Source organism: Physella acuta, unplaced genomic scaffold (genome assembly GCF_028476545.2).
Source record: "Physella acuta isolate Inbredline_101_S28 unplaced genomic scaffold, ASM2847654v3 ptg000269l, whole genome shotgun sequence".
Classification (NCBI taxonomy): domain Eukaryota; kingdom Metazoa; phylum Mollusca; class Gastropoda; family Physidae; genus Physella; species Physella acuta.
The window spans coordinates 121,754-148,699 of NW_026731788.1; the positions used below are offsets into that span (position 1 = coordinate 121,754).

General features: G+C 40.4%; 1 protein-coding gene across 1 annotated transcript in view; it reads left to right on the plus strand.

Moving 5' to 3' along the window:
• The window catches only part of LOC131939241 (metabotropic glutamate receptor), a 118,863-nt gene extending 92,242 nt beyond the window's left edge, over window positions 1–26,621 (plus strand). Inside the window, exons 3-5 of the mRNA XM_059297441.1 lie at window positions 8,990–9,283; window positions 16,434–16,623; window positions 26,515–26,621. Of these exons, the coding sequence (XP_059153424.1) occupies window positions 8,990–9,283; window positions 16,434–16,623; window positions 26,515–26,621 (591 nt within the window). The remainder of the gene's footprint in view (window positions 1–8,989; window positions 9,284–16,433; window positions 16,624–26,514) is intronic.
• Window positions 26,622–26,946: the final 325 nt, after the last annotated feature.

Below are 26,946 nucleotides of genomic sequence, written 5' to 3' on the forward strand. Positions count from 1 at the left end.
TAACTGGCCTCTAGTTTTTACGTGAGCAACTAAACCGGGAGTGATCTCCCCTAAACTTTCTCGAATATTCTTATATGACTTGGAATATAGACTCAACATATGTACACCAAATGTGTACCTGACACCAATTTTGTACACCAAATTTGTAACTCACACCAAATTTGTACCACACACCTAATCCCTGACATCAAATCTATATTTACAATTTTTACCTGACTCAACATTTGGACCCAACTCAGAATTTGTATCTAGCATGCTGCAGTTTATTTACTCAACTCATCCAACTCGCCACTAGTTTACCATTAATTCGTACCTAGCATGCTGTAGTTTATTTACTCAACTCGCCCAACTAGCCACTAGTTTAATTTGTACCTAGCATGCTGTAGTTTATTTACTCATCTCACTCAACTAGCCACTAGCTCACCAGCAACGTGACCCCCTCGCCGTGTCGCCGAGCTGTTGTCTTGTGCGCTGGTTAATCCCGAGAAAATTGAGTGTAAATTGCCCTTGTTTGTTTCATCACAGTTATGTCCCTTGCCGGGAAAAGATCGCTAATCAGGGCACTGTCTCCGTGATGAGAGAAACGACTATTAGGTTTTCCACCATCGCGTGGCGGTAAAATATTTCAGCAACTTTAGCCTTTAACGTTGTCAAAATGAGTTGGTTAGTGCTTGAGAGATGGGGCCGATGGGAGAAAGAAAAAGGGGGGGGGGGGGGGGGGAGAAGGGAGGTAATCTTCTCTCAAAAGAAGGAGGTAACTTCGTGTCTAAAATTTTGTCGGAGACTAAAGGCACGAAAATTAACTTGAAAATTAAATTTGGCCGATAAAAATACGTTTTTAAAAATCTGGCAACAATTTGAGCAAACAATTTTGGGAAAACCCGGAAAACAAACAGTATAGCCGAAGGGAAAATTTCATTTTTTTTCGGTGTTGAAAATAAGACACATGCAGGAAATTACGCCCATAAAAATAGACAGAAAGGGACGCAAACAGAAATTATAGCAGGGTAAAAATTTGGTAAAAGAAAAAGAAAATAGACTGAGTTATCAGGACACTGTTATTAAAAAAAATTATATTCGGCCACAACAAACGGCAAAAAAAAGTTTGGGATGATTAAAAACCCGAATGTGGGGGATGTGTCTAATAAGCAACAGCTACACACGACACGTAATGCGAGCAGGCCAAGCAGAAGTAAAGGGTGGGGATGGGGGGGGGGGAGAATTTCATTCCGTGTTGTTCACAAATGATGTCATGTTGCTCTGATTGAATGATTGATGTTGGTTCAGCTTGATGTGATAGAGTGATTGATGGATGGCGAGAATGTTTGGCTGGTGAATGCTTGGTTTGTGGGTCATGTTTGTAGTTTGTAGTTCCCTGGTCAATTTTTTGTTGGTCAGGTTTGTAGTTGTCTAGTCGATGCTTGGTTTGTGGGGTCATGTTTGTAATTGGCTGGTCACTGTCTGGTTTGTTGGTCATGTTTGTAGTTTGTAGTTGGCTGGTCATTGTCTGGTTTCTTGGTCAGGTTTGTATTTGGCTGGTCAATGCTTGGTTTGTTGGTCATGTTTGTAATTGACTGGTCAATGTCTGGTTTGTAAGTCATGTTTGTAGTTTGTTGTTTGTAGATGTCTAGTAGATGCTTGGTTTGTATGTCATCCCAAATCCACTTGCAGTTTTTCTGTCTTCCCTCTAGGCCGTACGCCGAATATAAAACCCCGCATCGCCTTGAAGACTCGCTTTGTCTGGCCACATTATTTACCCATTAAGTCATGCAAATGAGTTCGGCCAATCAACGACCTCGTGTCATACGATGCTGCATTTAAAAAGGTTACTAGCTCGGCACTTGTGCACAAAACTCCGCACAATTTAAAGCTGAATTTTCATGGTCGCTTAGCCAAGAGTCAACGTGACATTTGCTATGCCAAACAACTAAAAATTTAAACCAATGGTTTCAAATGTCAACATTTGTTTAATTTTTTTTTCACCTCTTAACTAGCTTGTTATTTCTGTGAGGTTGTTGTTGTTTTTTTTAACCTCATCTAAAGAGGCGTCGCTGTTCCGGGGTGTTGACTCCGGCGTGGTCAAAAAATACCCACTCGAACCAAACACTAACTCAAACCATAACACGCTGGAACTGTGAGTTAACAGAAATAAGTTGCATCAAGACCTAACTCTAACCATAACACGCTGAAAGCGGAGGCTCAAATATATTCAAATATTTTCTTCTAACTGAATGTCCTTAAAGCGCATGGTTGCTGAACCGAAAAGTACCGAGTTCGTACCCACGGGCAGATGAGGCTGAGAAAAGCCACATATATAGGAGAGGCAACTCCAAAATCAAATAACTACTGTTTTTTAGTAAGATTCTTCTTGGTTGGACAAAGGCTATGGAAGTAAATCCAAAGAGAAAAGCAAACTAAAATAGGATTGAACTGCCTATATGAAGCATGACAAGTTGACACCTAATACTTAATTGTGTTGGATGAAATCCCGTCCAATACTGCATTGAAGAACGAAGAAATAGTTTTAACTCAAACCATTACATAAATTAGATTCTTCTGCAGTAAATTTATTATGTTAAAATAATAAGAAAAATAATCAGTTCAATATTTTAAAAAAATTAATTAAAAGATATTTTTATCAGTAGTTACATTCTAAACTGTAAAGCAATATACAATAATAATTGCTGCAGTTGAAAGCTATCTGAAGAGTCTTAGCATGGCTTAAAAATTTTTTCGACACAAGCTACTTTTTTTTCTGAGATGTCGAATATTTAAATGCCCAATTAACACCCCCCCCCCCCGCCCCAACACTTCACCCATCTTTGTTGCTCGTGGTTTGATTCCGCTGACCATCCCCACTACATCCCCACCACACTCCTCACCACATCCCCACCCCACCCCACTCACCCCCACCCCTCCTCACCACATCCTTCCCCTTCGCTGCCCCTTCCCCTTAGATTAATCGGTGTACTATTTGCAGCGTCACGTAGCAAGGATCTGACATGCAGGTAATGAAATACACCCTCCTCCCTCCCAACCCTCCTCTCTCACACTCCCTCCTCTCTCCTTCTCTCCCACAACCTCCTCCCTTCATCTCTCCCACACCCTCCTCTCTCCATTTCTCCATATCTCCCACCCCGTCCTCCCTCAATTTCTCCCACCCCGTCCTCCCTCAATTTCACATCTTCCCTCTCTCTTCCCACCTCTCCTCCCTTTCTGTCTCCTTCCCTCCCTGTCTCCCTGTTCCTTCCATCCTTCCATCCTTCCATCCTTCACTACAGCATACTATCCCTCCCTCCCTCATCCCGCCTCTCTTAGTCTCACCTCCCATGTATTCTCTCTTTTACCTCCCTTTCCATATACATTCTCTCACTCCATCTTTCCCTCACTCCAACTCTCACCACGCATCGCCCTCCCTCTCGCCCTTACTGTTTACTCCCCCTCCCACTCTTTCATCTCCCCTTCCCATGTCCTCCCATCCACGACAAACAATCATCAAAGCTCGTTCCCTCACATCTAATAACACCTTTCATCGTGTTTCCCAACCAGAATGTCTCCTTCCTCCTTCCCTCTCCTTCTCTTTCCCCCGCCCTCCTCCATCCAGAACTAACGTCATTTAAGCCCCTCCAGTTTCACAGCAAGATGAATAGACAGTGTATTGTGTTAACAAAGCTCCAACATCGAACAGTGTAGTTTTGACAAAATTGATAGCAAACCTTAGCATCCACTTGACCAGTTCATCTTTGTCTTTGTGTTTAGCTGAACAGTTGGGGGGGGGGGGGGGGGCTTGCAGGGGTGGGGTTCTCTTGATGCTGTTGACCCCATGATCCACCGATTCTACCCGTGATCCACTGACTCTAATACTGACCCCGTAATCCACATCATCCACTCTGTTTCTGATCGCATAATCCACCAACTCTACTACTGACCCCATAATCCACCAACTCTACTACTGACCCCATAATCCACTAACTCTACTGCTAACACCTTAATCCACCAACTCTACCCGTAATCCACCAACTCTACTGCTGAGTCCCATAATCCACCAACTCTACTACTGACCCCATGATCCACCGACTCCCCTATGATCAAATGCAAGAAGCTACCTGTTATTCCTCCATTAGTTCCACTCTCAGCGTTATGACAGGGTTTTAACTTCAGCAAACTCCGTCAACTGTAACTCCTGTTATCATCAGAGGCGTAGCGACCCTTCCCGGCGCCCGGGGACATACTTTCAATTTGGCGCCCCCCCTAAGGTCGGCGCCCGGGGACATATGTCCCCCCCCCGCCCCCCCCCCCCTCGCTACGCTACTGGTTATCATCACTAATTGTTAAAGAATTTGTTGAAACTTTTAGATTTGATGATTGCATTTTTTTCCAACTTTATTTATTTAAAAAATTAATTACGTTATCTTTTATAAATAACGATTTATTTTCTTACAGAACATGTAAGAACAGGTGTGCTTACATCTCGCGTTACGTGTTTATTAACAAGTTATTTATTTGCTTACATCTCCTTATTTTGTTTATATGTCGAGTGATCCTTTTGTATAGGCCATAATATTCTTTCTGCCTAATCTGAAACATTTACTTTATGGCACTTAGTACGTCAAGGTGCTAAAACCACATATTAAACCCACAAGAAGTAATTAGCTGTCGTGGAAGATCCCTTGTTCCCAGTCATTTTCTTCTCTTTCTCAATGCTATTATCTAAGCAAAACGTTACTTTCGCGTGTAAATAACGTTTGATACAGCTGCACCATAAATATAAAAGTATGCAAGCAGATTCATAAACTTGAAATGTTTCTGTGACTTAATAGCTATAACAAATTAAAGGCTTTCAGTGTGTTCTGATTGCATACACTATCGCTGCCCCCATAACCGAGAACAGCCCAGTACAAACGTGACAGGGTCCGTTGTTTGTAGGGAGAAAATAATTTTCACGTGAATTAGAGAACACCATTAAGTGCCGGCGTGTTACCGTGTTGGTCAACACATCGCCGGAGTTCCGGTTAGACCAGTCGGCACGGAGCACGGAGGTGCCGGGGATAACGGCCGGCACTAGTCGCAGGTGCCGGTTGCCGTGCGATTGACTTCTGGCATGCGATAGAGCGGTTGAAAAGTGTGAAGGGACGGTAAAAACATCGTCAAGCTCCGTGTAGTGAAGGTCTTTAGGTCAAAGGTCTTTTGGTGCGTTCTCGTTAGTTGTAGGTCGTTGAGTCGATTGTGTCATTTGATGTTAATGTTAGGGCCAAATGTGTCATTTGGTGCGTTCTCTTTGAAGTTTTAGGATTAAATGTCATTTGAGGTTTACTCTGTTAAAGGTCTTTGTATTATATATATATATATATATATATTACTCGGTGTGTACTATTCTGTTGAAGGTCTTCATATCAATTATGTCATTTAGTGTCACTTGGAGTAAGTTCTTCTGCTAAAGGTCTTTAGGTCATAAAACATATAATTTGGTGTATTTACGTTCAAGGTTTTGTTTCAATTATGTCATTTGGAATGTGCTCTCCTGTTGAAGGTTTTTATATCAATTATGTCATTTGAAGTCTGCTCGTTTATTGATCTAAGGTGTCATACGTGTCTGCTTATTCGGTGAAGGTCTTTAGGTCTGTCATTTGTAGTGTTCTGTATTAAATTAAGGACTTGAGATACCCAAATACTTTGGTTTCTTTTTCTCCAGAGAAACAACAGTACTAAACAAATAGTTAGTTATGATTATTTTATAACCTAATCGTGATTCAACTGTGATGGAATGGAAATACAATTTCTGGAGTTCAAATTGCTTCGTTATAAATCTATCCACTTATATGTCTTGGTGAAATTAATTTAATGTGTTGCTTTCGCCAATAGAAATGTCAATCACACTTTAGAACAGACGGTCGGAACAGGTAGATGAAGTAGAGCTCATCTGTTTCTTTTATCTCAGAATGTAGTAAGATAGTATGATCAGCAGTATACCTAGTCGCGTAGACTTCCCCCGATTCACTAGGTTACCGTTAGAGCTTAGTGGACTCAGGGACGCCCTACGGTCTAAAGCCCATGAATCTAACTCGAAAAGGCAGTCAGCCATTGTAGCTGTCATCCGAATATGCCACCTTAGCGCTGCTGTCATTCAATCATCAACATACAGTTGAGGTCACCAAACTGTTGAGGTCACCAAACTGTTGAGGTCACCAAACTGTTGAGGTCACCAAACTGTTGAGGTCACCAAACTGTTGAGGTCACCAAACTGTTGAGGTCACCAAACTGTTGAGGTCACCAAACTGTTGAGGTCACCAAACTGTTGAGGTCACCAAACTGTTGAGGTCACCAAACTGACATCTGGCAACTGCCCCCTGAACAATGACGTCATACAACAATCCGCCATACTTCTCTCACCGATTCTCTCTTCACGACCTTCTTTCAACTGTCCACAAGAATCTAAGGTCAAGGGTTAAATGTCACTCAACACGTGACCTCATTTGACCTCTCCCATTCGAGCAGGTGACAGGTGATTGGCAGCTGACCAGATACAAGTCTGGCCAACATTAGCAGGAATACAGTTAACCCTCTAGCTCCCATACAACAAGGACATCCTACATTCACACGGTCCACACAATACAGTTAACCCTCTAGCTCCCATTTCTACAAGGACACCTCACATGTACCGCGCCATACAGTTAACCCTCTAGCTCCCATACAGTTAACCCCATAGTTCCCACACAACAAGGACACCTCACATGTACCGCGCCATACAGTTAACCCTCTAGCTCCCATACAGTTAACCCCATAGCTCCCACACAACAAGGACACCTCACATGTACCGCGCCATACAGTTAACCCTCTAGCTCCCATACAGTTAACCCTCTAGCTCCCATACAGTTAACCCATAGCTCCCATACAGTTAACCCTCTAGCTCCCATACAGTTAACCCTCTAGCTCCCATACAGTTAACCCTCTAGCTCCCATACAGTTAACCCATAGCTCCCATACAGTTAACCCTCTAGCTCCCATACAGTTAACCCTCTAGCTCCCATACAGTTAACCCTCTAGCTCCCATACAGTTAACCCTCTAGCTCCCATACAGTTAACCCTCTAGCTCCCATACAGTTAACCCATAGCTCCCATACAGTTAACCCTCTAGCTCCCATACAGTTAACCCATAGCTCCCATACAGTTAACCCTCTAGCTCCCATACAGTTAACCTCTAGCTCCCATACAGTTAACCCTCTAGCTCCCATACAGTTAACCCTCTAGCTCCCATACAGTTAACCCATAGCTCCCATACAGTTAACCCTCTAGCTCCCATACAGTTAACCCTCTAGCTCCTATACAACAAGGACATCCTATATTCACACGGTCCACACAATACAGTTAACCCTCTAGCTCCCATACAGTTAACCCATAGCTCCTATACAACAAGGACATCCTATATTCACACGGTCCACACAATACAGTTAACCCTCTAGCTCCCATACAACAAGGACACCTCACATGTACCACGCCATACAGTTAACCCTCTAGCTCCCATACAGTTAACCCTCTAGCTCCCATACAGTTAACCCTCTAGCTCCCATACAGTTAACCCTCTAGCTCCCATACAGTTAACCCTCTAGCTCCTATACAACAAGGACATCCTATATTCACACGGTCCACACAATACAGTTAACCCTCTAGCTCCCATACAACAAGGACACCTCACATGTACCACGATACAGTTAACCCTCTAGCTCCCATACAGTTAACCCTCTAGCTCCCATACAGTTAACCCTCTAGCTCCTATACAACAAGGACATCCTATATTCACACGGTCCACTCAATACAGTTAACCCTCTAGCTCCCATTTCTACAAGGACACCTCACATGTACCCCCCCCCCATACAGTTAACCCTCTAGATCCCATACAACAATGACACCTCATAAGTAAACAATTAACCCTATAGCTCCCAAATAACAAGAACACCTCACATGTACCCCCCCCCCCCATACAGTTAACCCTATAGCTCCTATACAACAAGGACATCCTACATTCACACGTCCGAAACAAGACAGTTAACTCTATATAACCCACACAACATCCTATATGTATAAATTAACTTAACCAACTCCCCTCCCTCGCATATACGTGGTTTGAAGATTCAGAATTATGTGACTTAACAAAACTGTAAACAACCAATTACTTTAAAGACGAACATTGTGCTTCTTTTCACATCAATGAGAGGGTGTCTCTCTGTCTCTCTGTGTGGAAACTTTACCTAGAGGTGGAGAGAAAATTGACAAAAACAAAAAAACAAATGAAAACAAATATATGCAGAAAGAAATTTGTAAATCATTTTAAACAATTACATTGTTGCACCTGCATAATCATTATAAAACGATGATTCTAATTTATAAATATCCAGCAATTGGATGTTTAGATTTTAAAATTTTTTTTTTTTGCTTCTTGTCGAAATTGTTTGAAGTTAACTTTTGATAGTTAAAAACCTTAAGGGCTATGGTTTTGCTTTTAGATACAATGCGGTAATCCAGCCAGATCAAATACTATTATCTGTTTAAGATACACTCATATGTCTGTAGCTGTGTCGATATATAACTTACTTCTCTTTTAAATAACAGCTGTATTTATTATCTAGTTATTCATTTGTTATCTATCTCTGCCTCTCTCACTATCTCAGTCTCTCTTTCGATCTTTCTGTCTCCCACATAGACATACGACACATAATATTCATCGAACACTTGTTACTATTTACATTAAACAAGTACTGTTGTAAGTTTAAGCCTTTTGTTAAATCTGTCAGTTTATTTAGTCTCTAGTGCAGCATTAGAATTAGCCCAAGTATTTCAGGTTATAACTATGTTTGTTTACAAGGCGATGTCTTCTTTTGGATGAATAAAATAATTTTTTTAAATGGGCTAAAAGATATGGGTCCGTTCACCTAAACTGTTTATTTGTGTTAAACTTGTGAAAACAAAATGACCTTGACCTTTCCACCCGCAGGTGCTGTTTACGTTTGTCTGGCTTCTCCTGGAGCCCCCGGGCACACGCCTTGTGTACCCCGACACCCGGGAGCCGGTGGTCATCCGGAAATGCCAGAGCGACGACATCTCGTTCCTGATCTCGCTTGTCTACAACATGTTGCTGATCATCATCTGCACCGTGTACGCCGTCAAGACGAGGAAAATTCCAGAAAACTTCAACGAATCAAAATTCATCGGCTTCTCCATGTACACCACCTGCATCATCTGGCTAGCCTTTGTGCCTATCTATTTTGGTACCTTACATTCGTTTAGGGTGAGTACCATGGCTAGCCTTTGTGTCTATCTATTTTGGTACCTTACATTCGTTTAGGGTGAGTACCCTGGCTAGCCTTTGTGCCTATCTATTTTGGTACCTTTCATTCGTTTAGGGTGAGTACCATGGCTAGCCTTTGTGTCTATCTATTTTGGTACCTTACATTCGTTTAGGGTGAGTACCCTGGCTAGCCTTTGTGCCTATCTATTTTGGTACCTTTCATTCGTTTAGGGTGAGTACCATATTGTTCAGGGTGAGTGCGATATGATTTTGGATAAGTACGATGTTGTTTTGGGTGAGTACAATATTGTTTATGTGTGAATACGATATTTTAGGGTGAGTACGATAGTTTAGGGGAGTATGCTATTATTTAGGGTGAGTACGATACTGTTTTGGGTGAGTACGATATTGTTTTGGATGAGTAAGATATTTTAAACGGTGAGTACTATATTGCTTGGGGTGATATTATTTTGGGTGACTACGATATTATTCAGTTTTAAAGTTAGGTATAAAACTCTAGCACCACAACCAGTTTCATACAGTTTTCTGTACATTTGTTATCTCACCCTAAATGGATATATATATATATATATATATATATATATATATATATAAATTTTCGTTGGAAATCAGAGATAAATAAAGAAATACACTTTACATTCTAAGATAAATTCTCAGATATTGAAAAATAATATATACATTGCATAGGCTTGATTGCTTAGAAGAGGAGTGATCTCCAACGTATGTGAAATGGTTATGAGACTACGTGCACAAGATTATGTGCGTCTTACGTAAGGTTCCTAATGAACAGCGAGCCTGTAAGGTTATGTGACAGGTTTGAAGGAAATTTTCTGTTGATGACGTCGCTGCAAAAAGAAATGGTTGACAATCCCTGCCCTAATTACGGACCAGCACCAAAAAAATTGGACATCAGGTCATGCCCGCCTACACACCTACACAAGATTCCATTCCTGGGTGGGCCATCAAACTTCTGACAGCCAGCAAAGCTTCCAGAAGCTTCCAGAACCTGCAGCCTAACCTGGCATTCACCAGCCGGAGACCCGGGCATCAGGGTAGAGGACAGCTCGGCCAATCAGTGTCAGGATGATGACGGACTGCGCTTTTTTGTTTCATTAGTTTGTTGTCATTAAAATTTGATAATCACACAATCGGATTATCTAATCACCAGGAGAAATGAGCTACTTCTCTTAATGAGCGGAAAACGATAATCACCCGGCTAAAAATTGGATTTAGAAAGGATGGGGAAAGAAGGAAGATCGTTTAGAATATTATTATAGGTTCAGCATCCTCATATAAATACGTATAAACATATAAATAAATAAATATATTATTATATGTATAAATGTGTATAAATTTTTATATATATATATATATATATATATATATATATATATATATATATATATATATATATATATATATATATAAAGAGAGAGTGAGAGACAGAGAGATACTTATTATACACTTGTGTTTGTCAAATGAGGCTCTGCTATTGCATGCAACAATTCTAAAGCAAAAATACAGATGTATCAGTTGAAGGTGGTGACTTTATGGGCTATAAAACTATTGGATTAATGTAGTCTCCGTGATATAAAACTGTATTCGTTATTAAAACAGTTTAAAGTCACAAAGACTGAATTTCTGCATATACTTTAAATACATTATTTTATTAGTTTGAATGAGAACTTGCAGTATTATAGAAATCTTAAATTATTTTTTAACTTAAGACTAAAAGTACCGTAAAAGTTTAAATTATGTATTTATTCATTTTTTTAAATAGAGATTCTAAATCATACATTTATTTTATATGGGATGAATGCTTACACTATAAACCACAAAACTATTATTTTAATCAAGATTTACCGTTCTGAGGACACCTTAAATTATACGTAAATTATTGTTTAAACGAAGGCTTACAGTAATGTGGAAACCTTAACGCTTAAGTTAAATGATAAGCTAAATCAAGATGGACGGCCCAACTTATCTCATAAGTGTGTAGCCTACCTTTCACTGAATGAATCTTCTCCATTCATGACATACCCGTTCATTAACCTTTAATTAGAGCGTCATTTGGCTGAAGTAATTCCAATTACACAAAGTTAATTTGGAGAAATCGGCTGCACATGTACCAGCAGTGAAGTGTATGAACCAATTGATCTGTCACTCTAGTATAAGGCCTGGTGTTAGGCTGTTTTGTTGTGGACAGCAGAACATCGGTTTGCCTTAAAATTACACTCACACAAAATTAAACAGATGCGGGATACGTTTAGTGCTATGTGTGAAAGGGAAGGTGGTGAGGTGATTTTAATGAATAGAGGTTGCAACTTAGTAATGTTAAGTGTGGCGCACTACATTTAATCACGGATAGCCCATGGGAAGCACAAGGATGCAACTACCCCGCTCCAGAATGGCACTCTCTTGAGTTCAGCCCATATCAGTCCTGCATCCCTTGCTTCTCTTTCCCCAGTCCTTCTGTTGTTTCCTTATAGTTTTGATACCCCAGGTCCACATCTGGGATCGTTTTGAGAGTCAGGAGTTTGGTCATAAGGCGTCTCGGAGGCTTTCACTAATATGTCAGCGACTCTGCTAAATAGGAACCTTCTCGGCCAAGTTGATATTGGGTTGGTGTATTTCGTTTCTGTGGCTTTTTCAACCAGATACGGGACCCACTTTGGCGGGGGTTAAAGTTACGTGTAGTGATGAGTTAGTGTTTTAAAAAGTATTTGGGGGGGGGGGGGGGGTAAACATGGTCAACGCAATGTATCTTGGGCACAAAATGGAAAAGATGAAACTGGTTAAGTTAATTAATGGTTTGTTATGAGGTTACACGTATTTTTTTTTAATGTTTAATCTAGTTCAAATACTAATATTTTAGAAGTATAACCTTAGTATTTGTATTTTTATTTTATTTTGGTTTAGGTCCAGGTTTATTATTATGGCTAAACTGCTGGCATTTATTTGTTGTTTCTAAAAAGTTTATGCAGGTCCAAGCAAGATTTATTGCGTGTTTTTTTTTAAAGTTTCTTAAAGCTTGAAGCCTGTCCATGCATACGATGAATGGTGTTTATGATGTAGGTACAGCCCATAGACAGTCGATTCACCAGATCGATTTTGTTTCCCACTGTGAGGGAGCGCATAAATATCACGCGCTTTTTACACGTGACGAGTATCAATGCAATTTGACGTCATCCGAATGAGCGTGCAGAAAAATAAAAAAATAAAAACAGACAAAAAATAAAATTAAAATAAAAATTAACCAAATTATTTTTTGTGTGAAACAAAAGCACCGTCTGGAAGATAGGAAGCGGGTTCCGCTTTTATCTGAGCAGATACACTTCCTGTGATTTTTTTACTCTACATACTTCAAAGAGTTTACCTTGCGCGTTTTTAATCAATACATTATCGCTCCTAGTCAGTACATTTTAACTCGTAACATTCAACAGCAAAAGAATGTCACATTTTAAAAGAAATCGCCCCAACAGAAATGAATTAGGTAAAGTTAAAATACTTTTACCACAAATCCCCTAGCTGAACTCAATTTTGATCATCAACAAATCAATATTAGTTGAATACATAGAGGCCTACCCTATTGAAAATCGTATGTTTACATAACACCACGAAAGTATATGGCCGTGTGAAAGCTTTAAGCCGACATGTTTTCTTTCAAAGCCCTCGCTCTTATCTGAGTTTACATTCTACGAAATTATTTTAATCTGCTAAACTTTATTATAGCTAATGCATATTCAAAGATAGACGTAATTACGTTAAACAAAAACCTTTTACAATTATTATGAATTTTTAATATGTTTTTATAGGGCACTAATCATTATTTATAAAAAAATAACAAAAATGTATATAAACATGAGTAGGATAAATTTTCTATTTCAGCCTTCAGAGAGAGTTTTTTTTTAATAATGTGATCCGTACTTTCGGAGTGACGTCAATAAAAATCAGACGTTCTTATATTTTTTTTAAATTAACCATTTTCGTGTTACAGTTTTAGTAATAATGTATGTCATAAGTTTACACCCACACATCCCCACCCACTTTCATCAATTTAAATATCAAGTAAAAAAATAGATCAAATGAAATTGTTTTGATAAAATCTATAGCATATAGGGCCTGCTAAAGATGGAATTCGTACAAGTCTAACACAGTTTAAAAACAGCTGGAGCTTAAATATTAAAGAAAAAATGACACTTATGGGATTCCATAGAACCAGCTGTGAAACAGTAGGAGAGTATTTCTTTCCTGGAACATAGACAAACCTCGGCGGTGTCCTTCTGGATGACGTCAGGTCGATAGATCTGGTGCAATTTATGAGCACCCTGTGCCTGGGGTATCTGAGGGTGACGGGGACGACAGGCAGGGGAAATAACTGAGTCGGGAGACGAGGGATTCAGGGGAGAGAACCGGCTGATGTGCTGTTGTTGTTTGGTGGGTTTGTTGTTGGTTGTTGGTCGGTGGCTTTATCATGGTTAATGTATAGGTCGGGGTGGGGTAGGTGTGACATTAGGGGGAATGTCGTTTAGGTGGTGGGGCGGTTGAGGATGTGGGGTGGTTTAGGGTGAGGGGTGGTTTAGGGTGAGGGGTGGTTTAGGTGGTGGGGTGTAGGGGTGGTTTAGGGTGAGGGGTGGTTTAGGTGGAGGGGTGTAGGGGTGGTTTAGGGTGAGGGGTGGTTTAGGTGGAGGGGTGGTTGAGGATGTGGGGTGGTATAGGGTGAGGGGTGGTTTAGGTGGAGGGGTGGTTTAGGTGGAGGGGTGGTTCGGGTAAGGGAGGTTTCAATTAAGGGAATGGAACTTTAGAAGGAGAGGTAATATAGGGGGATGGGTTGACCTGTTGTGTTGACCTAATGTTTTGACCTACGTATGTGTGGAATTAATGACTATCTTAAATGTGATGACCTATACAGACCTAATATGTTGACCTCAGTCTCTTGACACAAATAATCAACCTGCTGTTGACCTAATGTTTTGACCTATGTATATGTGGACTTAATGCACTGGTCTATATGTGATGACCTATATTGAATGACCCATGTGTGCTGATTAAGTTTACTGACCTTATTTAAAAAAAAGAACTGACTACTAATTACTGAACAACTAGATATAGAATCGGGTGGACGGGGGAAGGGTTGCGTTTCGTAAGACTGAGGTCAACAACTTAAGTTACCCTTTAAAACTAGATAATCTCCGCGGCTTAAAATATTCTAGTACCTTAAAGCTGCTGCTCAAAATGGCTATTAGAAAATTTGCTTTGTGGATTTTTAGTGCCAAACTTAATCTTCTGTGGAGTTCCCCCCCCCCCCCCTCCCCCCCTCCCCTTCTGCCAGCCGTCAGAGGAACCAGAACACATTCTAGCAGCTCAAGTTTCTTCCAGAATAATCTGATGACCCAAATTACATTCACAAATATCAAAACATCTTGATGGAAATCTCGCAAATTCTCGGGTAATCACGTCATGTCTGTGACGTCAAAATTTCATTCATGAGATTAAAAAAGTCGGATTCTCATCTCTCCAGGAATCAAACCATTTTAATATCCGTACACAAAAAATACACGGGAATTCATGTGTTCAAATTGTCAATTACTGCAGGGATTATTCGACTGAATGTATTAAACCCTTTGGGGTAAATGGGGGTGGGGGTTGCGGGGGATGGGTGGGGGGGGGGGGGCTTTGATAAACACTTGCTTAAGACGTAGGAAGATGGTGAGCTTGTGAAGCTGGAGACTTAAAACATTGAAGGCTGGAGAAAAATTGGGAGCTGGAGAAGAATTGGGAGCTGGAGAAATGTTGGGAGCTGGAGAAATATTGGAAGAATAATTGGGAGCTGGAGAAATATTTAGAGCTGGAGAAATATTGGGAGCTGGAGAAATATTGGGAGAATTATTGGGAGCTGGATAAATATTTAGAGCTGGAGAAATATTGGGAGCTGGAGAAATATTGGGAGAATTATTGGGAGCTAGATAAATATTTAGAGCTGGAGAAATATTGGGAGCTGGAGAAATATTAGGAGCTGGAGATATGTTTGTACAGTAGCAGTTTACAGTTTGTGAGTTAACTTAAGCTTAAGCTGAAGGTTGAAATGTGAAGAGAAAGTTGAAATGTGAAGAGAAAGTTGAAATGTGAAGAGAAGGTTGAAATATGAAGAGAAGGTTGAAATGTGAAGAGAAAGTTGAAATGTGAAGAGAAAGTTGAAATGTGAAGAGAAAGTTGAAATGTGAAGAGAAAGTTGAAATGTGAAGAGAAAGTTGAAATGTGAAGAGAAAGTTGAAGCTAAACAAAAGATTCGAGTTGAAGAGGTGATGAGAGTTCAATATCCTAACAAATATGTGATGGTTTGTCAAATATGTGATGGTTTATCATATGTGTGATGGTTTGTCATATATGTGATGGTTTGTTACAAACTGCAAGAGCTAATAGGCTACTCGTAACGTTTCAAATTGTGCTAAAGCGGCTTTTTCATGCGCATGTGTGTGTACGCATATTACTTGTGTTTGCGCGAATGCTTGTGAGTAGGCTATATATGTTTATAACATATTATGTAGATAAATTACTACAATTATCTCAAAAGTCTAAAATACCGTTTCCGACAAATCTAAAATATTTAAAAAAAAAAAACAGATTGATCAAAACCTAAATTACTCGGCTGACCTAAGACAAACTGAGCTACACAGACGGATCAAAAACTAAGTAACCAAACTACATACATTAAAATACGTTTGAATCCAAGGTATCATGACGTGACTTCCCTAAGCTCACCCTGACCTTGGCCTGGCCTCGACCTGACCTCACTCTAGCCTCACCCTGATCTCACCCTGACCTCATCCTAAACTCCCCGACCTCTCACTACCTTAATTACCTCATCCTGACCTCACCATGACCTCGGCCTGACCTCGACCTGACCTCACTCTAGCCTCATCCTGACCTCACCCTGACCTCACCCTGACCTCACCCTGACCTCACCCTGACCTCACCCTAAACACCCGGACCTCTCACTACCTCAATTACCTCACCCTGACCCTATCCTGACCTCACCCTGAACTCACTCTGACCTCACCCTGACCTCACCCTGACCTCACCCTGACCTCTCCCTGACCTCACCCTGACCTCACCCTCTGTGTTTCAGATCCAAATCACCACGCTGTGTGTCTCCATCAGCCTAAGCGCCAGTGTGGCTCTCCTGTGCCTCTTTCTGCCCAAGGTCTACATCATCGTCTTCCAGCCACAGAAGAATGTCCGGAAGTTGACCATGAACTCTGCCAGTTACAAGATGGCGCCCACAGCCTCGACCAACACGGGGAATAACCATAGTAGCGGTGAGTAGAACGGCTTTTTTTATGAAGGGGAAGTAACTTGCTGTCAGGGGACGTCACTCACAAACCAACTCTGCTGGAGTTAGAGGAAGTTTTAATTTCTAAGAATATCACGTGTTATTACGCTAGAGTAACATAACTTTTAGATATTTATCATCTTAAAATTAAGTGAAATAATTTCCGAAGTTTTTTTTCTTAAGTAAATTTTTCATTTTAAAATGTGAGAGTGAATTTGGGTTTGTGGATGTGAGTGTGTGGGGAGGGGTGGGTGAGTGTAGGTGGGGTAGCTGTGTTAAGGTTGAACGTTTTATACTGGTATGTCGGTCATTAATAAAACTGCTTTCACTTGATTGGGTCCTATTTTCGCAACTTGGCTAAATAGAACAAGTACAATGGTAGGTAATCTTTTAATTGAAAACCGCCTTAATATAGACACAATCAGAACGGTTCGATACCTATCTTGAAATTGAAGGTGGGCTTTCAGCATGAAAAGTAGAATCGATTATTTCTTGCGAGACGAATACTGCACACTGAATAGGGCTCAGATAAATTGTGCAACCGTCAACAACTTCCCACACATTATTCACACCTACACCCACCCACACATCCCCACCCACTTTTATACTAACACATCCACACCCACACCAACACAACTACACAAACACATCCACACACCCTCATTCCCACACCATTCACACACCACCAACACCTCCGGCTAAACTGACGAAGTCTTACAACTGTGTACGATCGTCTTTGTTTATTTTTTATCCACGAACTTAGAAGGTTTATCCAACTATCCGTTTCCATAGTAACGGGCCTCTTAAAAATAAGATTAATTTAAACTTTAACATTTAGGTTTGAATAGAATTTAGATATTTAAATTGGGATTTTTTGTTATTCTCACACCTACATATACACACACGTTTATGTTATTTAGATATGTGTGATTTACTAGTACGAGAGTACACAGTGCTATAATAAAAGAAAAGTATATTTCTACGTAGGCCTACATAAAGTAAAAAGTTTACAATGTTTTGCAAAGCAAACATCTATGGCATTGTCGATAAATATTTGACGAAATTATGGTGCAAAGTTTAGTTTTTAAAAATACAAGTTGAACATTTTCCCTGGGACAATAATTACACAGCTATTTTTAGACGTGTAGCCTTGAGTGTGTTGTTTTGTTGGCGTGGCTTTGTGTGAGTTGTCTCGGTATGCTTTGGTTGTGTAATATGTAATCACTAGGCATTCTGCCTAGCTTCGCTTAGGTTTTCAAAAACATTTGATAATTTGAATACTAATTATTTGGTGATGGATGAGGCGTGGAGTTCTTAAATCTAAACAGTAATGCTAATTTTAGAGAAGATGTTGTATGTTGTTTAATATCCGCTTTCGAAAATACGCAATTTATAACTAAAATGAAAATAGAACTACAGAGGTTCCGTGAACAGTATATCTCACAATTTATATTACATTGACTTTTAAAATTAATTTTTTATTTAATTATGATACGTAGCTTAATTAACAACTTATTTGTTTTTAAAACAAATGCTATACTTTGTCGTTTTCTGTTTCTGTTTAAAATAGTATACAATTATTTGAAAAATAATTATTTAAAAAGGTTACCTCCCTTGAAAATTAACCGAATGACGTATGTCAGTGTTTACTTTTTTTTTTAAACAGTTACTATGCTTATATAAGAAAATACGATATATAAACATATTTAACGTCTACAATGGCTTTTTCCGACGGGAATAAAGTTTTTTTGTTACCCTCCAGGGTCGGTCTACGACCTCAAATAATATTAAGGGGATCGATCGTCAATTTATTTATATATATCTCATATAAGGAGAATTTCACTCGCGGTCATCTTTTAGCACTGGTCGAGGGCTTTGAGTCTGACCAACAGTTTTTCCATACGGCCTAGTCATCTATAGAAGTGTATGCAAAACATTAGCATGATGTACAGAGGTTAAGTAACGTAAAAATTGTGTTGAAATTACCCTGTTTTTCCCATAAAATACAAAGATTATATAGGGAAATACGACTGGTCAGTTTTGACCCCTTTACGAAGTTTTCCCAGATATGCCGAGTTTTTTGTGACACCCCAAGGCGTTCTCCTACCACCTCACAAAATATCAAGGGGGGTCGTCGGAGGAAAATGTTTTTCGTAATAGAGCTCATATAAAGAGAATTTCACTCGCGGTCACTTTTTAGCCCTCGTCGAGGGCTTTGAGTGAAACCGACAGTTTTCCCTAAAGGTCAAGCCATTTACCTAAGAGTATGCAAAAAATTAGCCAGATATACTGAGTTTAAGTACCCTAAAGTCTGCGTTGAAATGACCCTATGTTTTTCCCATAAAATACAAAGATTATATAGGGAAATACAACTGGTCAGTTTTGACCCCTTTACGAAGTTTTCCCAGATATGCCGAGTTTTTTGTGACACCCCAAGGCGTTCTCCTACCACCTCACAAAATATCAAGGGGGGTCGTCTGAGGAAATTTTTTTTCGTAATAGAGCTCATATAAAGAGAATTTCACTCGCGGTCACTTTTTAGCCCTCGTCGAGGGCTTTGAGTAAAACCGACAGTTTTCCCTAAAGGTCAAGCCATTTACCTAAGAGTATGCAAAAAATTAGCCAGATATACTGAGTTTAAGTACCCTAAAGTCTGCGTTGAAATGACCCTATGTTTTTCCCATAAAATACAAAGATTATATAGGGAAATACGACTTGTCAGTTTTGACCCCTTTACGAAGTTTTCCCAGATATGCCAAGTTTTTTGTGACACCCCCAGGCATTCTCCTACCACCTCACAAAATTTCAAGGGGGGTCGTCGGAGGAAATTTTTTTTCGTAATAGAGCTCATATAAAGAGAATTTCACTCGCGGTCACTTTTTAGCCCTCGTCGAGGGCTTTGAGTGAAACCGACAGTTTTCCCTAAAGGTCAAGCCATTTACCTAAGAGTATGCAAAAAATTAGCCAGATATACTGAGTTTAAGTACCCTAAAGTCTGCGTTGAAATGACCCTATGTTTTTCCCATAAAATACAAAGATTATATAGGGAAATACGACTGGTCAGTTTTGACCCCTTTACGAAGTTTTCCCAGATATGCCAAGTTTTTTGTGACACCCCCAGGCATTCTCCTACCACCTCACAAAATTTCAAGGGGGGTCGTCGGAGGAAATTTTTTTTCGTAATAGAGCTCATATAAAGAGAATTTCACTCGCGGTCACTTTTTAGCCCTCGTCGAGGGCTCTGAGTAAAACCGACAGTTTTCCCTAAAGGTCAAGCCATTTACCTAAGAGCATGCAAAAATGTAGCCAGAAGTAAAGAGGGTAAGTGCCCTAAAATCCGTTTTGAAATGACCCTCTGTTTTTCCCATAAAATACAAAGATTATATAGGGAAATACGACTGGTCAGTTTTGACCCATTTCCCGATTTTTCCCGGACATGGCGAGTTTTTTGTGACACCCCAAGTCGTTCTCCTACCACCTCACAAAATTTCAAGGGGGGTCGTCGGAGGAAAAAATTTTTCGTAATAGAGCTCATATAAAGAGAATTTCACTCGCGGTCACTTTTTAGCCCTCGTCGAGGGCTTTGAGTAAAACCGACAGTTTTCCCTAAAGGTCAAGCCATTTACCTAAGAGCATGCAAAAATGTAGCCAGAAGTAAAGAGGGTAAGTGCCCTAAAATCCGTTTTGAAATGACCCTCTGTTTTTCCCATAAAATACAAAGATTATATAGGGAAATACGACTGGTCAGTTTTGACCCATTTCCCGATTTTTCCCGGACATGGCGAGTTTTTTGTGACACCCCAAGTCGTTCTCCTACCACCTCACAAAATTTCAAGGGGGGTCGTCGGAGGAAAATTTTTTTCGTAATAGAGCTCATATAAAGAGAATTTCACTCGCGGTCACTTTTTAGCCCTTGTCGAGGGCTTTGAGTGAAACTGACAGGTCTGCCCTACGGCCAAGCCATTTACCTAAGAGTATGCAAAAAATTAGCCAGATGTAAAGAGGGTAAGAGCCCTAAAATCCGTTTTGAAATGGCCCTCTGTTTTTCCCATAAAATACAAAGATTATATAGGGAAATACGACTGGTCAGTTTTGACCCATTTCCCGATTTTTCCCGGACATGGCGAGTTTTTTGTGACACCCCAAGGCGTTCTCCTACCACCTCACAAAATTTCAATGGGGGTCGTCGGAGGAAATTTTTTTTCGTAATATAGCCCATATAAGGCGCCGGTCAGTCGATGTCAGTTTTGACCCCCTCTCCGTCGACTTTTCGGCCAACCGTCACCGGCTTTCGTGTTCTATCGCCCGAAGGCACCATCGTGCCAAATTTGACGCGCCTGCGGCGCCGGGAAGTGCCCTATCGGGCACTTGACCACTTTGCTTTATATATATAGATATATTTTAAAACGACTAGCATTTTATTAAAAGAACAAACTTAGCACGCTATACAAAGAGCACGATATTCAAAGAACATACTAAGCACGCTTTAAAAAGAGCACCATATTCAAAGAACAAACAGCACGCTTTACAAAGAACATGCTACAAAGAAAAAACAGCACGCTTTATAAAGAACACACTTATTTCGCTGTACTGGATTTCCTCGCCACGTGTAATTATGGCTAAGCTTCAATTTACGGTCTAATGTTCTATTTTTAAGACCAGCTGAAACGGGTGAATCCTCTCTGAAAGAGGATAAAACACCCCTCCTCTCCCCACCTTTCATCTCCTCCACCCTAAGGATTACACGCTATACGACAGTAAGCCGGAAAACAATGTATGTCAATAATATATGCGGAATAACCATACGCATTTTTAGCTGAGTTAGCAATGCTGGTGATTGCAATCAACTCTAAATCTTACATAAACACTAGCCCTAACCCTAGACAATAAACGTAATTGAAACTAACCCTAATCGCTTAACTATCTTTACCAATATTTTATCTAACAAGTCTATAAGTATACCCAATCGATTCGTTACGGTTTATACTTTTGTGTGAGAAAAGGCTAAATTGTGTCTTTGTCGGCTCTAAGCAATCGCGTATAACGGTCTCATTTCAATCTTGACTATTTGGTTTCAAGTCATTCATGTTTGTCACCTACTTTACATGTCATCTGCAGACTCAAAGACTGCAGGCTAATGACGGCATGCATCTTTTACATCACACACCAACTTCCGAGTGACGTCATACACCTACCATGACGTCGGTGTGCATGTCATACATCCTTTCTTGCCAAGATGTCGCTATCAAATATAGAGACCTATCTGGACATTTTGATTTGTGCCGGGATAGAAAAGTCCATATTTTCTTGTGGACATTTTGCTCCCACGCCCTAAAAATAATGTTAACAGTCAACACAGACGATGAAATGAAAATAATTTTCACCGGTGGCTGAATTAAAATGTAGTGCCGTCCCACTCAGAAGGAAATTTAGAACGGGATGAAGATCGTGCGAGACAGGTGGGTAAAATGCGAACAGTGACGGATCGGTGTGACTAAAGGCCTTGATCAACACACTGAGTTTTAAAGAGTAAAAAAATATTTTTTGTATCAATCAATAAGGCCACGGACTGCAAACTGTACTGATTGACCGCAGTAAACAGGGATTCCATTGGTCCGTGGGGAGTGGGGAGAGGGGAGTGGGGAGAATATTTAGAAAACAATCTCAAGCATGTTTACAGAAGGCCCTTAACTGCTTGTTAGTACCCCCATTCCATAGGTTGGGGGGGGGGGGGGAATATTAGTACCCCCATTCCATAGGTTGGGGGGGGGGGAAATATTAGTACCCCCATTCCATAGGTTGGGGGGGGGATGTTAGTACCCCCATTCCATAGGTGGGGGAAATGTTAGTACCCACATTCCATAGGTGGGACAAATAAATCTCTTGAGCATGAGGAATGAAAGGGGGGGGGGGGGTACTGGGCTAAAGAAGGTTCTGGATCAATCATGTACTTTAGTATTGGCTATACAATCAGTTCAATTTTGTTGTAAAGAATGCAAAAGGCCATACATTTGAACTGAATGAGATGTAAGCCATTCAAACACACAAAAATACTTTTAAAAATTTCATTTTCCGCCAAAAGATACCGGACAGATTTCGGACAAACATGTACCGGACACATACTCGCCAAACTTTGACCTTTCATCCGACAACAATTACTTCAAGGCCATTCCTAATTCCAGAGTTCTCCTCATCGATCTCCAACGGGTATCGGTAGTTCATAAAATCAAAATTCATTGAACTTTGCCGATAACGGTCTAAATCTTCACATTGGTCAATACATCAGAGACCCGGTCTGGCCGAGGCCGGGGGTGGGGGAGGGGGTGTGGGGCGGAAGCGGCGAAATGGGTTGAAGCCTCTCGGAAGATATCAGCGCTACTCCTGGGACTCCGGTTTTCATTTCGCGGGATTACCTCACGACTATTAGAATAATGGCGACCTTACCCCGACAACCCCCAACGCTTTTTCTCATTTCGTCAGATCTTTTTTTTTTTTTACTAATTTTTTTTAAGATGATCAAATAGTTTGGTCTGTATGAAAAACAACATACTTATAACGTGAAACATCTTTAATTTTTTTTTCATGTTCTTGAAAATTTTTATTTTAAAAAAAAAGTGTGAAAACATTTGTATAAAAACATTAGTGTTGGGTACAAGAAAATGATATCGGTGGGATTTGATTTTCGTTGTTTAGTTTGAAGAGATTCTATAATTTAATACGTGCCGTAGATTTTGTGATTCTACACGATTCGTTAACTACAACAGAAGAAAAATAACGAGAAACAGGTTTTAGATTTCGACTTGTTGTCTTTTGTGTGAAGTCAATTGAATCTGTGTGTGGATATTTGCAGAGGGATGAGTATAGAAATATTGTGGATAGCTGACACTGGTGTTGATTGGATTGCGGATGTGGATGTGTAATAAAAATTCATAACTTATATGTGTATTTGTCTATTGTTATATTATATTGCTATTATATTAAAATGTTAGTGTGTTTATTATTGTATAAAACAAGCACAGTAGATTTTCGTGAATTCCATGTGATTTTTCGCATGTCCGAGTGTATGAGATAGTGTATTTGTGAGTGTATGTGTGAGTGTCTGTGTGAGTATGTGTGAGTAAAACAGTGGGTACGAGAGTCGAAGTGTATGGGTGGGTGGGGTTGGGGGTGTTGTAGTTTGGGTGCGAGTAAATGTGAATATGGGTGTGGGGGGGGGGGGGAGAGTTGGTGGGTGTATGCGGAAGCGAATGTGGGAGTTCATATGGGAGTGCACATGGGGTGTATGTGGAGTGCAAGTTCGTCTAATTTACCATGCAATCTCGTAAAAAAAAAATTCCGTCCAGATTCCGCCTTGTTTTTTTTATCGCGTTTTTTTCTCCTCCGTGATTAGATTTTTGTACCGCGACAAAAAATACCCGGAAACTTCAACAAGCCCTACTGTGACGTCAGCGTATCTGCGAACGAGAGTATGTCGTGTGCGAGACGTGATCGCGAGATTTACTCCTTTTCCACCCGACCCCGTTCCCATCCTTTCGACCACACCAGCAGTTCAAAACATTGGTGAATGACAAGGGAGACCACTGCTAATACAAAACACAATGTTCGAATGCACCATTGGCTCAGGTGAATGAAAGAGATGAACCAAATGTAAATTGCTGATGACAGAATTGAGACAACACTAGCTATGTTTTTCCTTATATTCTGTTAATCCTCTTCCTTCCAAGAGGCAACTAAAATCCATTCAAAATTAACCTGCTTGTAATTTTAATCTGACACGTGATGTAGAAAAATGGTATAATGAAAACATCTGCCTACACGAGCCTAAAAATATGTGATGGTTTTCAACAACCTAACTGCTAGAATAGAACACAATGTATACTTGTGTGAATAAAAACCATTGACTTGCTCTAATTGTTATAATTAGCATCATTAAAGCAAAGAAAATTATTATTAGCAATATATTCAAAAATGGTTTTAACCCTAATAGTGCAATATTTTGTAAAAATAGAATCTAGTTGAATTCTCATAAGAATGATAGGATATTTGTTTTGTTTTGTTTCTTGTGGACGAAATTTAATTATTATATTTGAGCAATGATTCTTTCTTTTTATTTCAAATCTTTAGTACATGTTGTTTTCTAAGTCTATTTTTACACTCTCTTACCTACATTTTCTTGACATTTCTGTCAATATGACAAGAAATTTCGTGAGACCAGCAAAAAGTTGTCAAGATCTGGCAACGCACTTACAAATTATTTATCAACCTAAACAACTATATATATATATATATATATATATATATATATATATATATATATATATATATATATATATATATATATATATATATACATGCATATGTATATACATATATATGTGGGTGTATGTTTGTGTGTGTAGTAATGTGTATATATGTGTGTATACATGTGCGTGTATGTGCGTGTTTCTTTACGACCAAGTTTAACGTAAATCTTGAAGAAAAAAAAAATCCCTAGAACCGGGCGTCGAGCGAGTAAAAGGAAGTCAGGCGAGTACAAGACTGTTGACGTCTGGCCCGTCCCCAGGGTGAGTGCTAACGTGACACGAGGCTTACCGTGAGGGCACCTCATCATTTCTCGCGAGTTAACCAAAAGTCTTGCGCTTGGCATCTTGGTCAGACGGCTAGGATTTGTCTCTAAATATAGAACTCACGAGACTCGCGCGAGACGACCTACCGGAAGTACAGAGGTCACGCGAGAAAACGTTGTAGAAAACAAAATCGCCATATTTGTATGGACCTTTGGAGACATTATCCATAAACATATACGCATATATATATATATATATATATATATATATATATATATATATATATATATATATATATATATATATATATATATATATGCATGTATATATATATATATGTATGTATGTATACATATCTTTACTAGCAGCGCTATTTACAGCACACTGAGGTCAAAAATGTATGATAGGTTTTAAATATGTCGGCACGTGGCATGCTTCTATCAGTACTCACGCTAAGGTTATTGGTGGGTATGAAAGGAAGATTTATGAGACTAGAGACGTGAGCTATTGATCAGTGCCTGCAATAGGATTACAGCCTGGTGTATGTTAGCAGGACCGTCGGCCGCTGCAGTAAGAGTGGGGTTCGGGGGTGGGGTCATGGGGATCATGGGTGGGGGTCATTGGTGGGGGTGATGGGTGGGGGTCATGTTGGTCATGGATGTGGGGTCATGGTGGGTTACGGGTGGGGATCAAGGGGGGTCTTGGGTATCATGGGTGGGGGTCATTGGTGGGGGTGATGGGTGGGGTCTCGTGGGTGCGGTCATGGGGATCATGGGTGGGGGTCATTGTTGGGGGTGGTGAGTGGAGGTCATGATGGTCATGGGAGGGGTTATGGGTGGGGGTCATGGTGGGTTATTGGTGGGGTTCAAAGGGGGTCTTGTGGATCATGGGTGGGGGTCATTGGTGGGGTTCTAGTGGGGGGGGGGGGTCTTTATGTGTGAGTTGTCAGGTGGGTAGAAATATGTTGGGTCATGGTGAGTAGTCTATGACGCAGGTGTTATAGGATTGGAATCATGGGTGTGTATCATGTGACGGGGAGGGTCTTGTTGTGGGGGTTATGTGGTAGGGGTCATGGGGCGGATTCGAGCATGGGGTCATGATTTTGGGTCAGGATATATGGGGTCGGGGGTCGCCGTCAGTGATGTGTTTCTATTGTTTCACCTGTCCACTTTTGTTTCCTCCCCAGCCCCGAGTTCCGAGCATGGGGTCATGATATGGGGTCACGATATGGGGTCATGATATGGGGTCGGGGGTCGCCGTCAGAGATGTGTTTCTATTGTTTCACCTGTCCTCTTTTGTTTCCTCCCCAGCCCCGAGCTCCGAGCACCTGAGGCTGAACATCCAACCCCGGGCAGCCGTCGCCGGCACGACGACAGAGACGGAGACGGACGACCGGGACAGTCTGGCATCGCTGTGAGAACCGGAAGTTCAAGAAAGATGACAGGGATTTTTCTAAAAACGTCACGGATGAAGACGCTCTAATAATACCGAGCAACTCTACTGTACCTGCACTGAGATGTTTTGACAGCGAGGGTGTTTGGGCGTCTGTTGTTCATACTACTGTCAACGTTGTCGTTCATTGTGTATAAATTACCATCAAAGTAGACGACAGTAGATAGGACTTCAAAATCAGGAAACGTAACTCTCCGTTGTTGTATTCTACAGTTTTGGTACATATAAAGCGGGAAAAGGTGAACACGTTTAATGGGTCCACTTGTACGTCACGATCTTCATATGAAAAA